At 53.4% G+C, this 17,201-nt stretch overlaps 1 protein-coding gene across 1 annotated transcript in view; it reads left to right on the top strand.

Annotated features, from left to right (window-relative positions):
- CCDC88C (coiled-coil domain containing 88C) overlaps window positions 1-17,201 on the top strand; it is a 168,188-nt gene that overhangs the window by 89,547 nt on the left and 61,440 nt on the right. The window contains exons 14-16 of the mRNA XM_042781485.1: window positions 6,588-6,734; window positions 7,945-8,089; window positions 15,020-15,204. Coding sequence (XP_042637419.1) covers window positions 6,588-6,734; window positions 7,945-8,089; window positions 15,020-15,204 — 477 coding nt within the window. The remainder of the gene's footprint in view (window positions 1-6,587; window positions 6,735-7,944; window positions 8,090-15,019; window positions 15,205-17,201) is intronic.

Here is a 17,201-nt window from a genome sequence, read left to right as displayed (position 1 = left end):
TGTGTCTGTGCCAGTTTGGGTATCCCTTCCTCTGCCGATGGGCACTTAGGTTGTTTCCGTCTCTTTGCTGTTGTGAATAGGGCTGCGATGAACATGGGTGTACGTATACCTATTCGTGTCCTACCTCTCAGTTCTTTAGGACATAACACCTAGTAGTGGGATTGCTGGATCAAATGGTATTTCTGTTTCCAGCTTTCTAAGGAATCATCTTGGCAGTGATCTTTAGAGAAGCAGATTGCCAGGCCTTTCTTTCATGGGACTGCTAAGTGGATTTAAATCACCGATCTTGATATTAATGGTGGAGTGTAGGCCATCGGTGCCATCCAGGGACCGTACAGTCCCTCTGGACCTCCCCAGGCTCCCTCTCTGCGCCCCTTCTGTCTCGCGGTCTTGGGTAAGGGCTGAGCAGGGAAGGTGTGTGGTTGGTTGATGGACGGCAGTGATGCCTTTCGAGTCTTTTCCTTCCCTCCTCCAGCCACAGCGATGGCTGCCTCTGTTTCCTGGGTTGCCATGACAGGGCCACAGAGTGGGTGGCTTTAAGGGACAGCATTTCACACTCTCACGGTTCTGAAGGCCGGGAGGCTGGGTTGAGGGTGGTGGTCGTGGAGATTCCGTCTGAGGCTCTGAGGGCACCTATTGGTGCCTCTGTCCCAACGTCTGGTGGTTCCAGGTGCTCCACGGCAGCATCATACAGCGTCATTCCTCTGTCCACCTGTCCCTCCGCGTTCATAAGGCCCCTCCCTACTGTGCCATGAGCATCATCAAAGGCCTGCTTCCAAACAAGGTCATGTTCACAGGGGCCTGTGGACACGTCTAGTCCATGACAGTGCCCCTTGTTTGCGTACCTTTGCTCAGATTTCTTGCAATTTCTGTGGCTTTTTCTTGGCACCATCCGTGTCCTTATCTGTAAAATAGGGTGATCATACCACTTCATGAGGTTTGTCAGATAAGGAGGTAAAATACCTCACACTTGGACCAGTCCCACAGAAAGCCCATGAAGCCACTCTGATGAGTTCTGGAAGCACAGTCAAGAAATTAGACACCATATTGCATCAGGCAGATCTGCTGCGAAAGAGCTCTTCCAAGTGCTGAAGAACAGAGATGTCTCTTTGAAGACTAAAGTGCTCTTAACCCAAGCCATGCTATTTTTAGTTACCTCATATGCATGTGAAAGCTGAGTGATGGAAAAGGAAGACAGAAGAGTTGTGGTAAAGTTGATACTTTTGAGTTGTGTTCGTGAAGAAAACTGGAAAATATCACGGACCGCCAGAAGAACGAACAAATTTTTCCTGGAAGAAGTGCAGCCAGAATGCTCCTTGGAAGCATGAATGGCCAGACATTGTCTCATCCACTTTGGTCATGTTGTCAGAAGGAACCAGTCCCTGGAGAAGGATAACATACTTGGTAAAGTGGAGGGTCAGCGAAGGAAGGGAAGACCCTGAACAAGATGGATTGACACAATGGCTGCAACAATGGGCTCAGGTACAGTAAGGATTGTGAGGATGGCGCAGGACCAGGCAATATTTTGTTCAGTTGTACACAAGGTCGCTATGCATTGGAGCCAACTCAGTATGATCTAACAACAACCGAACAACATTGAGGTGGTGGGGTGATGCAGGTGAGAGCGTCAAGCCTAATGGGAGAGCAGACCCAGGCCCATGTGCAGCCAGGTGCTTGGACCACTCACTTGTGGCCTTGGCTTGCTGCTGTGCTATAATGCCAGTTGGGCTGTTTGCCCAAGACCCCTGTGTGTTCTCCTGCTGCTGGGGGGCCCTGGCGTTCTTGGCTGGGTGGAGGGAAACTGGGGGTGAGGAGGGCCTGTATCTTCTCTAGCCCCACTCTAGGAGTGTCTGTCCCTGAGGAATGTGAGTGAGAGGGCAACTTGCCTGACCCCCTGCTGAGAAGGCACCTTTGATGCCATGCACAAACAGCCTTCCCTGCACCAGGTGGGAGGTAGACCAGCTGTGTCCTAGAAACGTCCACTGACCTGTTGATTATTCAAGGCATAAAGCCTCGCCTAGGTAGGTTCCCAGCCCTCTGAGCTAGGGGACCCCTTTCCCACGTTCCCCTCCAATGCACGACTTGGTATAGTAATAGTTGTGTGCCGGTTCCAGCTTATAGGGACTGTGTAGGGCAGAGGAGGATGGCCCCATAGAGTCTCCTGGGCTGTCATCTTGATGGGAGCACATCACCAGGTCTTTTTTCCTGCAGAGCAGCTGGTGGGTTTGAACCGGGGACCCTTTGGTTAGCAGCCAAGCACTTTAACCATTGCACCACCAGGGCTCCTTATAGTAATGATAGTACTTTCCATATCCTGTTTAATCATTTATATAGTGGAGATTGACCATGAGGTTAGTGTCGCTTTAAATCTTCTATCAGTTTCACGGACCACAAGCAGTCTTGTGTATATCTGTGTGAGAGTTTACTTGGGCAGCAGGGACACACAGATGGGTTTGCACATGCCCTGTGGGCTGTGAATGGGGCTGGGTCCGTGGACTCCAGGCCATGATAGAGCAAGTGCCCCTTTTCAGGAGCCCATCAGTGTGGGCATCACTGTGCCCTTCTCAGTGACATCAGCTTAGAGAACAGCAGCCAGGGGGCATGGTAGGTGCCCCTGGGAGGCAATGACAAAGACGGGTTGAGCAGGGGTGAGGTTAGAAAAGCATGGGACACAAATTGACGTGCTTTGTTTGTAAACTTTGGGTCGCTTTTCTGTGGCTCCTGATTTATATTAGGTTAAAATAACTGAAAGGAGGGTAGGGCCAGGATACACATCCTGGGACACAGTGGGAAGTAGGGGGTCTCTGAATTCCATGTGCAAACAGCCAGCCACCTTGGTGACAACTGCCGGCCAGGATGGTCTTTACTGGGGCTCTGGGAGGGGGAGGAAAGCAGGACCACCTCGCCTGGCAGGTCCACCTTCTCTGTGGTATGTTATTGGCTGAACGTTCCACCAGCAGCAGAGGGCAGCTGGGGAGGTGCCGGTGTACCCAGCAGTGGGGGTGGGGCTTGTCTGCATTCTGGGAGAGAGTGACAGCTCTCTAGGCAGCTGACTGCAAAGTGACCATGGCCTGAGGGGCAGAGACTGCTGGGCACAGTCCTGGCAGTGGCACTCACTGGGTGGTAGGCAAGTCTTGCTCCTTCTCTGGGCCTTAGTTTCCCAATCTGTAAAAGGAAGAGGGTGGTTTGGGTGATCTCTGAGACCCCTCATGTCCTGGCATCATGTGGCATAGGACCACGTTTGCAATGAGCTAGTTCTAGCCAGTCCCTCGCCACGGAGAGCCTTCCAAGAGGAGGTGGGGGCCCGGGGCAGTGTGCACAGAAAGGGCCAGCCATCGGCCGGGAAATAGATGCATTGCTGGTGCGGCAGTGGCCAGTCAGAAGCTGGGTTAATGGTCACCCTCTGCCACAGCAGGTGTGCACTCGAGCACACACTCACATGTACACACACGCCCTGCCACCTAATCCAAAGTCCAGGTTGAGCAAGAGGCCTGCTGTGGGGTGGCTCTGCCCTGCCCATGTGACCTGCGAGATAGTCCCTGATTGCACTCGGCCTCCCAGCACAATTGCTCACCATCCCAGGGCTGCCTAGCAAAATACTGTAAACAGGTGGCTAATAAGAACAAAAATCCATTGTCTCAGCGGAGGTTGGGAGTCTGAGGTCAGGGTGTCAGCCATGTTGACTCCTTCTGAGGCGCTGAGAGAGGACCTGTGCCTGCCTCTCTCCCGCCTTCTGGTGGCCCCGGCTCCTTGGCTTGCATCATGGCATCACATGGTGTCCTTCCTCTTATACACACGGGGCCACCATGAGCCCGTGTCAATTAGACCACAGCTGATTACTGGTATCTCATTGGATTCCCACATCAGCTCTATCTTCATGTCCATCTTAGGAAGGAGGAAACCGCACTGAGGGACACAGACTGCCTCAGGTCCCATGGCTGGCCTGCGTGGTGACCTTGGCACCGGAAACCCATGTTCCTCAGCACTGTTCTCATGCCACTTGGGGCCAGCCCTCACATCTGGCCCTGGGCTGATAACCCCAGCCCCCCAGTGTTTGTTGGGCTGGAGGGCAGCTGGGGGCAGGGCAGGGGTGGGGCTGGCCTTGGGCTGCTGCCTGAAGGGCTGGGATCCGGCTTCTCAGGTCTCAGCTGATCTCCAGCTGAGCTGTCCCAGGAGCCTGGGTGTGGCATCCCTCCCATCTCCCGTCTCAGGAGGAGGCAGGCTTTGAGTGGCTGACTGAGGTGTTTCTGTTGCCAGATACAGTGGAGGTTGAAGGCAGCAGGAAACTAAGGCTCATTTGAGCAGCAGCCAGACTCATCCTGTTTGCTTCCTGGTGCCCTTGCCCGTCCCTGCCTGTTGGGAGTCTGTAGTCCTTCAGCGTCTGCCTCACAGGCCACCTCCGACGCCCGCTCCCAGCACAGCGTGTTTCAGCCAACGGTGCAGTCCCTGGGCCTGGGGAGTTTATGACCTCAGGAGAGGAGGGCAGGTCAGCCTGAGTGTGCCCAGGCTATTGTGGGAACCCATGTGCCCCACTCATCAGGTGACGTGGCTGGAGTAGGGAGCTCTCAGAGGGAGACCTCAGGCTGGTTTTTTTTTTTTTTTTTTTGTGATTTGGGTGAAAGTTTACAGAGCAAATTCACCTTCCATACAGCAGTTCACACACACGTTGTCTCATGACATTGACTACAATTTACCCCAATGTAACAGCTCCCCTCCCACTTCCTCCCCATAGTTACCTCTTCCCTGTGTCCATCCCTCCATGCACTCCTGCCCCCTGAGCTGTCTCCCTGTGCATAAGCAGCCCTTCTTTCTCCCATGCTTGTTCTCTCCAAGGAGTGTATCTACCTCAGGGAAATGTTCGGCTCATATGCCTGTCTTTTGTTGGGCTGGAAGCCGCAGGTGTGGGTTCAATTCCAGACCTGATGGGCAGCTAGGGGCCATAGTCCCCAGGCTCTGTCAGACCAGCAGACCTGGTCATCAGCTGGGTTTTGAAGGGTAAGTGGAGTTGGTTGTAAGGCTGGAGGGGCCGACTGCCGTGGGAGCACAGGACCTGAGAGGACGTGCTGGTGCTGGGGGAACGCTGGTGGGTAGACCAGCTGGAGCATCGAGTGGGCCCAGAGGCCAGAGGGGGCAGGCTGGCTTGCTTCTTCCTTGAAGCCCTTGGCGTTGTGTGGCTGTGGCTAGTAGCGGTCTGGATTTTTCTTACTCCTGTGTCCCTGGAGGAGTGTCTGAGGGCAGTGGAGAGAGACGGGATGTGGCTCTCAGTGGACCCACGTTCACTCCATGGCGTGAGGCCTTGTGACTTTGGGGTTCATTCCTTGATTTAGCCGAGTCAGTCTCTTCATCTGTAAGAAGGGGCAGTCCCTGCCTTCCCCTCGGGGCTGTTGTGTGTGTGGGGGGGGGCAGGGATGCAGAGAGCCTAGTGCAGCATGGCTCCACAGTGGTCTTGGTCTCAGCCTGAGGCAGAGAGAGGTGAGGTGCGCAGACGAGCCCCACGCCTTTATGGCCAGACTTCACCTGGTGCCTGGCTTTGATCCCGACCGTGTCCACTGACTGGGCTGAGTGTGGTTCCCACGGTACAAGAGTCCCACGTCTGGGGAAGAGGAGCCCGAAGTGGAAAAGCAGGAACTTCCAGCCCACTTGCAGGTCTTAATCTGTCACGGCAGAAAGCTCCAGAAGCTGCCTGTCCCCACTGAAAGGCTCCCTCCGACCCCTGGCATGTGTGCTCATTAACGGGAAGTGCCCCAAGCTGCTGGGTGGTGCTGGGAAGGCCCTGGGGGCCGGAGAACCCTGTGAGCCTTTATCCCTCACCTTCTAGCAAGGGGTGGAGTGGAGACAGGATGGCCAACTGAATTCCTCCCCCGTGGTGCTCGTGGGACAAGGTGAAAGTGTCCGGCGGACCCCTGCCCCGTGAGGGGTCTGGGGCCTGGCCACTGTTTGCCGCACCCAGTGTGTGCCAATGCACAGTAGGCTTGCCACTCGTACTGGCAGAGCTCACGGCTGGTAGCTTGCTGTTTGCAGTGCAGCTGTCTTTTTAAAGACACCCCATTTCCTAGAGACTGCCAGGAACCTTTGTCTTTCCCATGATGCATGTAGAAGTGTCTGATGGGAACTGTTCTGAATGAAAGCCTGTCTGAAGAGCCACTTTTTCCAGGACCTGGAATTGAGAGAATTCCATGTTGAATTGAGAGAACTAGACTCAGGCTGCGAAGCCGGGACGGATTCTTAGCTGTACCCTGTTCTTAGTAAGGAGACGAGGCCTCTGAGAGATCCCATATCTGTAAGCAGAGGCCACCTTTCAGACCATGTGAGATTACAGATGTAAAACTCCTCAGCACCTTATCTGGCATGTGGGAGACTTTGAGTAAGTGTCACCATCCTGAATGCAAATGTTTTCTCAGTTCACGGGGTGCCTGGCTTAGTGACAGAGGTGCTGAGGATTAACGTGGAGGCAGAACTCCTGCAGCGGGCTTTTCCCCACGCGCTTGGTTTGGGTCCACGGGCCCATGAGCTTTGTCTTCAGAGTTCTGTCTCCCTGAAGCAGGTGCCTCCATCTGACGGGGCGCATGTGTGTTTCTGCTGACCAGGAGCTGAGAGAAGATAATATCATCTTAATTGAGACCAAAGCCATGCTGGAGGAGCAGCTGACGGCGGCCCGGGCCCGCGGCGATAAGGTCCACGAGCTGGAGAAGGAGAACCTGCAGCTAAAGTCTAAGCTGCATGACCTGGAACTGGTATTTCAAGCCGTGGTGTTACCACGCTGGGGGGAATGCGGATGGGGGCAGCCGCCGGTTTATGCCACGTCCTTCTCTGTCCGAAGTCTTAGCAGTGGCTTTGCTGCTGTTGCTGCTGCAGTGACCTGTGGAGAGTAGCCGACTAGGGGCAGCAGGGTTGAGAGCATAGCACTCAGCACCCACAAGGCAGAGAGGCCCACCTTCTCTGCTGGGTCTGTGAGGATGAATGCACATGCGTTCTTTTTCCAGAAGGGGCTCTGCTGGCACTTACGAGCTGGCTTAGCCATGGCTCTTGAGCCTCTTGGCGGCTCTCCGAGGCGATAGGCCTGCCCTGGGGCCACAGCACTGCCGTGGGTGGCTGCCACTTTGTTCAGATAATGTTTAATGAGAGACCTGGAGTCTTCCTCGAAATCTAGGTACACACCCCCCAAAAATCCCAGCCCTTTGTCGTCCAGCCAGTTCCGACTCACGTGGCCTCCTGTGAGAGTGGCCAGCCCCTCAGGGTTTCTTGGCTGTGTTCTTCATTGAAGCAGAGCCAGGCCCTCCCACTGTCCCACTGGGGTCGTTTGAACCATCCAGCCCTTAGGTTAGCAGCCAGCTGCAAAGGGCTTGCACCACCCAGGCTCTGTGTGATCTGGGAGGCTGCGTCTGAAAACAGCTGCTGTCAAGTTGATTTCTAGTCTGGATGGCCTCATGTGTGTCAGACTGGAACTGTGACCCACAGCATTTTCAGGGGCTGGTCTTTTAGGAGTAGAATGCCACATGCTTTTTGAGGTGTCACTGGGTGGAATCACACCTTCACTCGTTCAGGTAGCAGCTGAGGTGTCCTTTAATGGGTGCTGAGTGGCACAAATGTTAGTTAAGCTTCTGACCACTAACAGAAAGTTTGGCAGTTCAGACCCACTCAAAGGCTGTCAGCAGACAGGCCTGGTGACCTTCTGAAAGGTCACAGCCTTGGAGACCCACGGGACCCAGTTCTTCTCTGCCCACAAGAGGTTGCTGCGAGTTGGAACCAACTTGACAGCAATTCACACGAGCAGATCTCACAGCTGGGCCTGTGTTGGAGCGGTCTCTGCAGCTCTGTTTATTTGGACTGAAACACAGAATCACGTCCCTTTGTCCCCAGTGAACGAGGGGATACATGGAGTGGGGCCTCTCTGGGGGTCCCCTGGCCACGTCCTCACTCTTTGCTTCTTCCCTCCTGCTCTAGGACAGGGACACGGACAAGAAGCGGATTGAGGAGCTGCTGGAGGAGAACATGGTCCTGGAGATCGCCCAGAAGCAGAGCATGAACGAGTCCGCACACCTCGGCTGGGAGCTGGAGCAGTTGTCCAAGAACGCGGACCTGTCCAATGGTGGGTGGCGCCTGGCTGTGTCTGCAGCCGCAGCTTCTCCCACATCCGGGGCTGAGCCTTCTCTCTGCATCTTTTCCCTGTCGTCCATCCCTTCGTCCCGTGTCGGTGTCATTTGGAGCGGTTCCGTTACAGTGCTCCCTTAGGAAGATATGGGGTCTGGCAGCCTGGCTCTTAGCACAGGGCAGGCAAATTGAGTGTTGCCAGGCCCTCAGTCCCATGTGGACACCCTGGGAAAGGCCAGAATGCAGCATGCTGACACCAGGGGACACCAGGGGCCTGTCTGTGGATGACTGAAGGCCGTGGGCAGCTAGAGGAGTCCCCAGGGTCACTGATCCCCACCCTAAACGTACCCTGGGCATGATTGCCTCTGTTATTTGCATAATTGGAGAAGAAGGATGCAGTCTGTGTTCTGTCCCCCTGAGTGGGAGATGCTGAGGGGCTCTTCTCCCCAAACCCAGGTTTTCAGTAACCTGCTTGGGCTCTTTCTCTCCCCACTGCCCTCTGGCAGCACCCTGAGATGGAGTGTCAGTGCCATAAAGGGTGGGTGGGGCCCGCTCAGCACTTAAGCAGGAAGCTTCATCACCGACAAACAATGACAAACAATGAGCCGGTTCCTGTGTCCTAAAATAGCCACGTTCACCGTTCACACGCACCTGATAGTGCAAGTTAATACTGGCTTAGTGCTGTGGAGTGTGGCGGGCTTCTGGCTTGTTTTTCCTATAGCGTTTTTTAATATTCTGATAAATATCCCAGTGTGTAATGGAACAACAACAACAACACGATAGTGGAAAGGTTGTTAAAAGCAGCTGGATGTGTTTTCTCTTTAGAGAGTCCTATCCATTCCAAAGTTAAGATCAGTTATTAGAATGTTAACCATGGAAGCAGCAGTCAAGGAATCAAACACCATATTGCATTGGGCAAATCTGCTGCAAAAGACCTTTTGAAAGTGTTAAAAAAAACAAAAAGAAAGATGTCAGTTTGAGGACAAAAGTGTGCTTGACCCAAGTCATGGTGTTTTCAGTCACCTCATGTGCATGAAAAAGCTGGTCAGTGACTAAGGAAAACTGAGGAAGAATTGATGCATTTCTAATTGTATTGGCAAAGAATATTGAATATATCATGGACAGTCAGAAGAATGAACAGATCTGACTTGGCAGAAGTACAACCAGAATATTCCTTAGAAGAGAGCATGGCAAGACTTTGTCTCCTGTACTTTGGCCATGTTACAGGAGGGACCAGTCCCTGGAGAAGGACATCACGCTCGGTAAAGCAGAAAGACTCCAGACTCACTGCCGTCGAGTCCGTTCTGACTCATTACGACCCCCATTGGGCTGCTGTTGTCGTTGCTGTTATGTGCCGTCAAGTCGGACCCGACTCATAGCGACCCCTCCTTGGGTTTCCAAGGCAGTATCACTACGGAAGTAAATTGCCCAACCTTCCTTCTGAGGAGTGGCTGGTGGGTTTGAACCATCAGTGTTCTGGTTAGCAGTCAAGTGCCTTAGGCTCTACGCCACCAGAGCTCCTCCCATTGGGTTACCGAGGTGATAACTCTTTACAGAAGTAGATTGCCCCATCTTCCGCAGAGCAGCTGGTGGGTTTGAATCGCTGACTGTTCTCGTTAGCAGATGGGTAAATGCCTTACCCACGACTCCACCAGAGGTCTTTGGAAAGTAGAGGGTCAGCGAGAAAGAGGAAGACCCTCAATGAGATGGATCAACACAGTGGCTCCAACAGTGGGCTCAGACACAGCAACGACCTTCAGGATGGTGCAGGACCAGGCCCTGTTCCCTGCCGTTGTACGTAGGGTCGCTGGGAGTTGGAGCCAACTCGGGAACATCTAACACATCTATTCCACATCTGAAAACAGCTAATTGAGATGTTAATCTGTGTGAGAAGTTCTCTAACTCCATGCTTTGGTGCCTTTGCACCTTGCTGGGGCCTGAGGGCAGAGCAAGGGTGGACCCTCGCCTTCCCTGCCCTTGGGAAGTAACATGTCCACTGAGGAGACTGCTGCCCCCGGTGGAGCAGAGTTGTGGTGCCTCCTACATCAGACAAGGATGAAATAACACGAGACCTTGCGTTTTGGTTCACGGCCCGAGTGGCAGTGGGATTGGAAAGTCTGTCCGATGCAGACTAATCTGTGTGCTTTGTGAGCTCTCTGAGGTCAGTGACCATGATTTATTCTTAGTGCCCCCAACTCATAGCAGCTAACTTGAAAAAAATTAAAAGCCAGTTGCCTTTGAATCAGCTCCAGCCCACAGTGCCCCCATGTGTGTCAAGAGCAGAGCTCTGCTCCGCAGGCTTTCCAGTGGCTGAGTTTTTCGGAAATAGAACTTGAGGCCTTTCTTCCAAAGAGCCGCTGGGTGGATTTGAACTGCCAGCCTTTTGGTTTGTAGCTGAGTGCTTAACCATTTGTGCCACCCACTGCTTCCCTAAAAACCAAAACCAAACTCAATTCTGTTGGGTCAGTTCTGACTCATAGTGATGCCTCCTTGGGTTTCCGAGGTGGTATCACTACAGAAGTGGATTGCCTAACCTTCTGAGGAGTGGCTAGTGGGTTTGAACTGTCAGCCTTCTGGTTGGCAGTCAAGTGCCTTAGGCACTAGGGACCAATAAATATTGACTGATGGCATCAGGAAGGAAAAGCCTGAGGGTGCATTGACATTTTGTAGACCTGGACCAATAGCTTAGTTCCTCTGCCAATTAGGTGGATGATCTAGGGCAAGTACTTAACCTGTTTAAACTTGAGTTTGCTTATCTGCAAAGTGGGCACAATGAGCTTGCTCACAGGATAGCAATTAAATGAAACGTTAGCACCTGGGCCACAGTGCACACTCAATGCAGGGCCGAGGTTCTTGTTACCATTATCTTGTTAAGATGTAGCTGGTATGTCAGGGGCTCTGGTGGTTTAGTGCCTAAGACATTTGACTGCTAACCAGAAAGCTGGCAGTTCAAACCCACCAGCCACTCCTTGGAAGAAAGGTCGGGCAATCTATTTCCGTAGTGATGTTCTTGTTATGTGCCATCAAGTCGAACCCGACTCATAGCAACCCCTCCTTGGGCTGCTGAGGCAGTATCACTACGGAAGTAGATTGCTGCCTTGGAAACCCAAGGAGGGGTCTCTGTGAGTTGGATCTCACTCCACGGCATTGCGTTGCATTGTTGTTGTTAGCTTGTGTGTCAGGCTAGCCCTGTACCCATGAGTGTAGCACCCAGCCAAGAACTGTTGTTGAGATGTGTGGTGGTTAAGTTTGTGTGTCAGCTTACCTGGACCTGGTTGAGTGACTGGGCAGCTGGATGTAGTATTCCCCATGATGAGACTGGTACGCAACTCCATGGTGGAATCTACTGTGAGCAGCTGAGTAGCTGCTTTAGGGATGTGATCTGCCTTCCTGTATATAAGAAGAATCCTTGGAGAACAGACGCTTAAGGCGTGCTTGAACCCTGCATGTAGCTGTGTCGTTGTTCAGCAGCCTGCCATGCTCTGCCAATCTTGGGACTTTCAATGGACTTGAATTAATGGCCTGCTGTGTGATTCGGTAATACCGGGACTATGCCTTTTTACTTGTCAACCTTGGGCTTGTCAGTCTCAGCAGCCAGCAGCTGTCTGAATGAAGAAAAGCCTCTAGCTTCAGTGGGCTGGGAGCAGGAGGCAGAGCTGAAGCCCAAGGTTGAGGGGCTTTCACCCAGCCCCACCCTAGAGCTTGCCACTTTGAACTCAGACTTAATGTCTCCAAACTGTAAGAGAATAAACTCCTGTTTGTTAAAGCCATCCCATTTGTGGTATACTTTCTGTTAGAGCAGCACAGAGGTAACCAGAACAGTATATCACTGTCTCTGAGTCATGAAATAATGGCAGAGGGGCCCAGGCTTGTCATCAGTGCCCTGCAGAACTCCAACTTGCAGAACCTCAAGAATGGTCCTCGTGTTCATGAGTGCTGCAGAAGTCTGCTACCAAAGGGCCACAGCTTCTGAGTTGGTGGAGATGAGACTACAGCCTTCAGTGTGATCACACCTCAACTTAAAACAAAGCCTCACAACTGAAACAGTCAGCAACATTGTGATAAACAAATTGAAGTTTACCAAGGATTTCATTTTACTTTAGTCTGCAATCAACGCCCATGGAAGCATTGGTCAAGTGACATACTGCACTGGTCAAATACACTGCAAAAGATCTCTTGAAAGTGTTAAAAAGCAAAGATGTCACTTTGAAGACTAGGGTGTGCCTGATCCAAGCCAGTAGAGGTGTTTTCAGTTGCCTGCTATGTGTGTGACAGTTGGACAGTGAATAAGGAAGACCGAAGAAGAATTGATGCCTTTGAATTACGATGTTGGTGAAGAATATTGCACTTACCATGGACTGTCAGAAGAACTAACATATCTGTCTTGGAAGAAGTACAGCCAGAATGCTCCTTAGAAGCAAGGGTGGTAAGGCATTGTCTCAAGTGATTTGGATGTGTTATCAGGAGAGACCAGCCCTGGAGAAGGCCATCTTGCTTAGTAAAGTAGAGGGTTGGCAAAAAAAAAAACAAACAGACGACCCTCCCCAAGATGGATTGACACTGTGGCTGTGACCAAGGGTGCGAACACTGCAACAGCTGTGAGAATGGCGTAGGGCCAGGCAGCACTCCATCCTGCTGTGCGTGGAGTCGACTCAACAGCACCCAACAGCAAGCTAAGGTGAAGGAGCCCTGGTAGCACAATGGTTAAGCTCTTGACCGTTAACCAAAAGGTTGGTGGTTCGAACCTACCCAGCGTCTTGGTGCGAAAAAGACCTGTCACTCTGCTCCTATAAAGATTACAGCTTAGAAAACTCTATGGGGAAGTTCTGCTCTGTCTCATGGATGTTTGCTGAGTCAAAATTGACAGCAGCCAACAGCAGCAACAAGCTAAACCGAAAAGGAAAACACCCAAGCTCACTGCCGTCAATTCGCTTCCAACTCATAGAGACCCCTTGGGTTTCCGAGGCAGCATCTATGGAAGTAGATTGTCCAACCTTCCTTCCAAGGCCTTCTGGTTAGCAGTCAGATGCCTTAGGTACTATGCCAGTGCCACCAGAGCTCCCAACAAGAAGCTAAGGTGTTTTATTCTAGTTCAGATTAATTTATAGCGACTTGGAATAAAGTCCTCCAAAGCATTTTCATATTTGTGTTTCTGTCAGTGCTGGGGTCAGGCTGGAACCTTGGACATACCTTTCACCCCCACTGCTGTTGTTTGGGATCTTTGTAGAATTATGGCTGGAATTCTGAGTCTGTATGGCTATCATTGGAGTCCCTGGGTGTTTGCAAAACGTTAATGCACTGGGCTGCTGACTGAGAGGTTGCAGGGTCAAGTCCGCCCAGAGGCACTTGGGAAGAGCGGCCTGTCACTCTGCTTCTGAGAAGTCAGCCATGGAAGCCCTGTGGACTGCAGTTCTCCTGGACCCACATGGGGTGGCCTGGAGCCAGAGTCCACGCCAGCTGTTCTTGGGCTGTTTTCTCCTGTTATCCTTGGGTGGAGGGTGCAAACTGGGGAGAAAACAGACTCCTTCTCGTCCATCATTCGCCCACATACTTTGCTTCTGGATTGACGTGCTTGCTGTCACCCTGCCGCCCCCAGGAGAGGCTGGGTCATAAGTGAGGGGGCAGGCAGACAGGTGAGCACATGGGCCTTCCTCAGAGGGCTCTCACAGGTACCTTCCTTCGGTAACATCTTCCTCCTGTCAGCTGAGTGAGGAAGCAGAGGCCTAAACCCAGGGACGTACTGGGAGCGTCTGTCTCGGTCGGACGGGATCAGCAGCTCTCCTGACTCCCGGGGGTGCTCTTCTCCACATGCAGAATCAGTGCCTTTTTCTGTCCTTCCCTTGTGTGTCCGTCTTTCTTACAGTCCTTCAGGTGTTTTACAGAGGTTATGACCTCGTTTTCCTTCGACACATTTCTGAAAGTGCAGGAAGCTGTCTGTGTCCCAGGGGCCTCACCCACGGATGACAGATGCCTGGTGCGTCTAAACAGCACAGCCTTCGGCTCGTGGCACACATGACAGCTGTGCCTTTCCCCGTGACGCGCCCCAGACCCCCGTGCCGTCCTGCTCGTCTTCAAACACCAAGTTATGCCGTCGGGCAGTGGCTTTATAAAGAAATGGTTCCCAGAGCCAGTCTGTCACTTTTGCCTGGCTCCCCCACTGTCTCCTGCTTTTTCCCTGAGCATTGGACCACCTCTCTGACAGACAACTGAAACGAGGAGAGGCTGTACCTGCCTCGGGACCCTGGCACCTCCTGCCCCCAGGGGACGGGACGGGACAGAGGCGGGTGTCTTAGTTACCTAGCGCTGCTGGGACAAGTAGGATGTGGGAGCGGCTTTTTAATGAACAGAAGCGTGTTCTCTCACCTCAGGAGGCTAGAGGGGTGACTTCAGGGCGCCGACTCTGGGGGCAGGCTCTCTGCTAGCTGGGGCGGGGTCCTTGTCTCCTTGGCTTCTCTTTCTCGGTGGTCTTCATGTGGTGTCTGTCTTGTCCTTTTGTCCTGGCTTCTGTTCCTCATCTGCTCTTTCTGGGTCAGGGGACTGGTGTGAGACACACCCAGCATGGCTAGGGCCTCCTTAACATAACAAAGAAAACCCTATTTCCATATGGGATAATGGCTGCAGGTCTAAACCAACACCAAACCAAACTCACTGCCCTTGTGGAGTTCATTCCGAGGCGTTATGTCTACAGAAGTGGATTGCCCAGTCTTCCTTCTGAGGAGTGGCTGGTGGGTTTGAACCGCCAGCCTTCTGGTTAGCAGTCAAGAGCCCTAGGCACTACGCCACCAGAGCTCCCGGCCACAGGTATAGGGGTTAGGATTTCTCTAACAGGGTGCCTGACACCTCAGGCACGGGGGCTGGGGCGTCTTCAGTGAGGGCAGAGGGGAGGCAGCTCGCACGCGCTGGGCTCTGATGTCTCTGTGTCCCTCAGCCTCCAGGAAGTCGTTTGTGTTTGAGCTGAACGAGTGTGCCTCCAGCCGCGTCCTGAAGCTGGAGAAGGAGAACCAGAGCCTCCAGAGCACCATCCAGAGGCTGCGGGACGCGTCCCTGGCCCTGGAGGAGAGCCGCCTCAGGTGCGGGGAGCTGGAGACGGAGAACCAGCAGCTGGGCAAGAAGGTGAGCCTGGGCCCGTCAGGAGAGGAGGCCGCAGATGTAGCCAGAGAAGCAGGGAGCAGTCAGAGCTCCCGGAGCAGCAGGCTCGGCCCTGCCCCGCTGCCTGCAGGTGTGGCCTGGGCGCGTGGCTGCATCTCAGTGCCTCTCTCCATCTGTGAAGTGGGGCTCATCACCTCACAGGTGGTGTGAGGGTGACATGAGCGAATGTGGTAAAGGGTCCACCATGTGGTAGGAGCTTAGAGAGTGTGACTGAGAGCAAGCGAGCTGTAGGTTGTTAGTGTGAGGCAGGGGAGAGGAAGTGATTGTGTAAGGGACTGAGGACCACACGTCAGTCATCACTGACTGCAGTAGTAGGTGTGTGTGTGTGTGTGTGTGTGTGTGGACTCAATGATGGAGTGTGTTACAGCATTAAAGACCAAAACACCAAACCCGCTGCCATCGAGTTGATTCCGACTCATAGTGACCCCCACTGGGTTTCCATGGTTGTAAATCTTTATGGAAGTGGATTGCCCATCTTCCTTCCATGGAGAGGCTGCTGGGTTTGAACTGCCAACCTTCTGGTTAGCAGTGACATGCCTTAGGCACTGTGCCACCAGCGGCCCAGGGCACTGCTGGGATGAAACATGAAGGCCCGTGCTCGTGCCCTCCTCTTGGTGTTTGGGACGGGGAAGAAGAGGTGGCTGGGCTGGGTTTGCTTTCACAAACAGCTACTGGGCGTCCCTAGTGGCATGGTAGGACCTGGACATTGAGAGAACAGACCAAAGCTTACAAACTTGTCCCACGGCTCTCAGATGCAGGTGGGAATGTTGAGAAGCCAGGGGCCACCTCCACGTCTCGGTCATCCATGGCCAGAGCGTGTCTGGTCCATCTACTCTTGGGGTGGGTGCACTGTGGGACCTAAACGCCCCGCAGCCAGGTGGTGGCCGGCGGAGAAGGGAGAAGCACGTTTTCACTTCCGGGAGCTGGGCACCCCCTCTGGACTTGCCCGCGTTCCCACCATTGTCACTTAGGGCTGTGCTGGCTGTGGATGCATGAGGCTGCAGGCAGGGCTCCTGGCCCTGCTGGGGCCTCTGTAGGAGGCTGGGATACTCTCTTTCTTTCTGTGAAGTTGTCCTGGTCCCCCTGGGGGACCGTCCAGGCTCTGACTTGACTTCCCTGCCGTGTTGAATGTTGCATGCTGTGGGCACCAGTGCTTTCTCCTCTTGGAGGACCTAGAAGTTCCCCTGGCTCGTGCTGCCTCTGGTGGTGCAGCCTGAGGAGGGCAGCTGACCTCCTGGTTGGTCTAAAACCACATGGGCCTAGTGCAGGAAGTGTCTTAGTGCCTTGGCCAAGATAAGAAAGAACTGACCTTTAGGGAGCTGAGAACCTCCTTTGCTGCAGAAAGCCTGGTGAGTGTGGGCTGCTGCCCAAGGCCTGTGGGGTGGCTGCCCGTGCTCTTCTGTGCCTCCCACCCATGACGTACACTTTACACGTGTGTATGAGGCAGTCTGTGTCTGTAGAGATTTACAGCCTTGAGAACCCCATGGGGTAGTTCTCTTCTGCCCTTCTTCATAGAGTCACTGTGAGTTGGAATCAGCTTGAGGGCCCAGGTTTGGTTTGCTCTCCCAGCTCCTGTCCCTGTTGGGGACAACAGTTAGGTGTCAACAACCAGGGGCAGCACAGTCTCTGAGCAGGTGGGAGTTGTGACCGAGACGCCCAGGGTAGGGGCTGGGGAGCGGTGAGAGTCTCAGGGCCCTCCCCAGACCTGCCGAGTCAGAATGCTTTCTCATTCTGCATCTGGGTGCTCAGGTACAGTGTCAATGTGAGGATCCCTGATGGGGGGCATTGTATATTTCAGGAAACCGGTGGGTGCAGCTGGGTACCAGCATACCAGCATAAGAGTTTGGTGTCAGGGATGATGGGGTGGATATGCAGGCAAGATGGCACATGGTCTGGATGGTAGGAGAGGGAAGGGAGGAGGAGAGACTTAGCAGGGCCTCTCACAAGGCAGGGAACCTGGG

The sequence above is a fragment of the Orycteropus afer genome, unplaced genomic scaffold (genome assembly GCF_000298275.1).
Source record: "Orycteropus afer afer isolate SDZICR_OR568_19922 unplaced genomic scaffold, OryAfe1.0 scaffold00127, whole genome shotgun sequence".
Taxonomy (NCBI): domain Eukaryota; kingdom Metazoa; phylum Chordata; class Mammalia; order Tubulidentata; family Orycteropodidae; genus Orycteropus; species Orycteropus afer.
The sequence above is the reverse complement of the archived record's forward strand: the minus strand, read 5'-3'. Positions and strand labels throughout refer to the sequence as shown.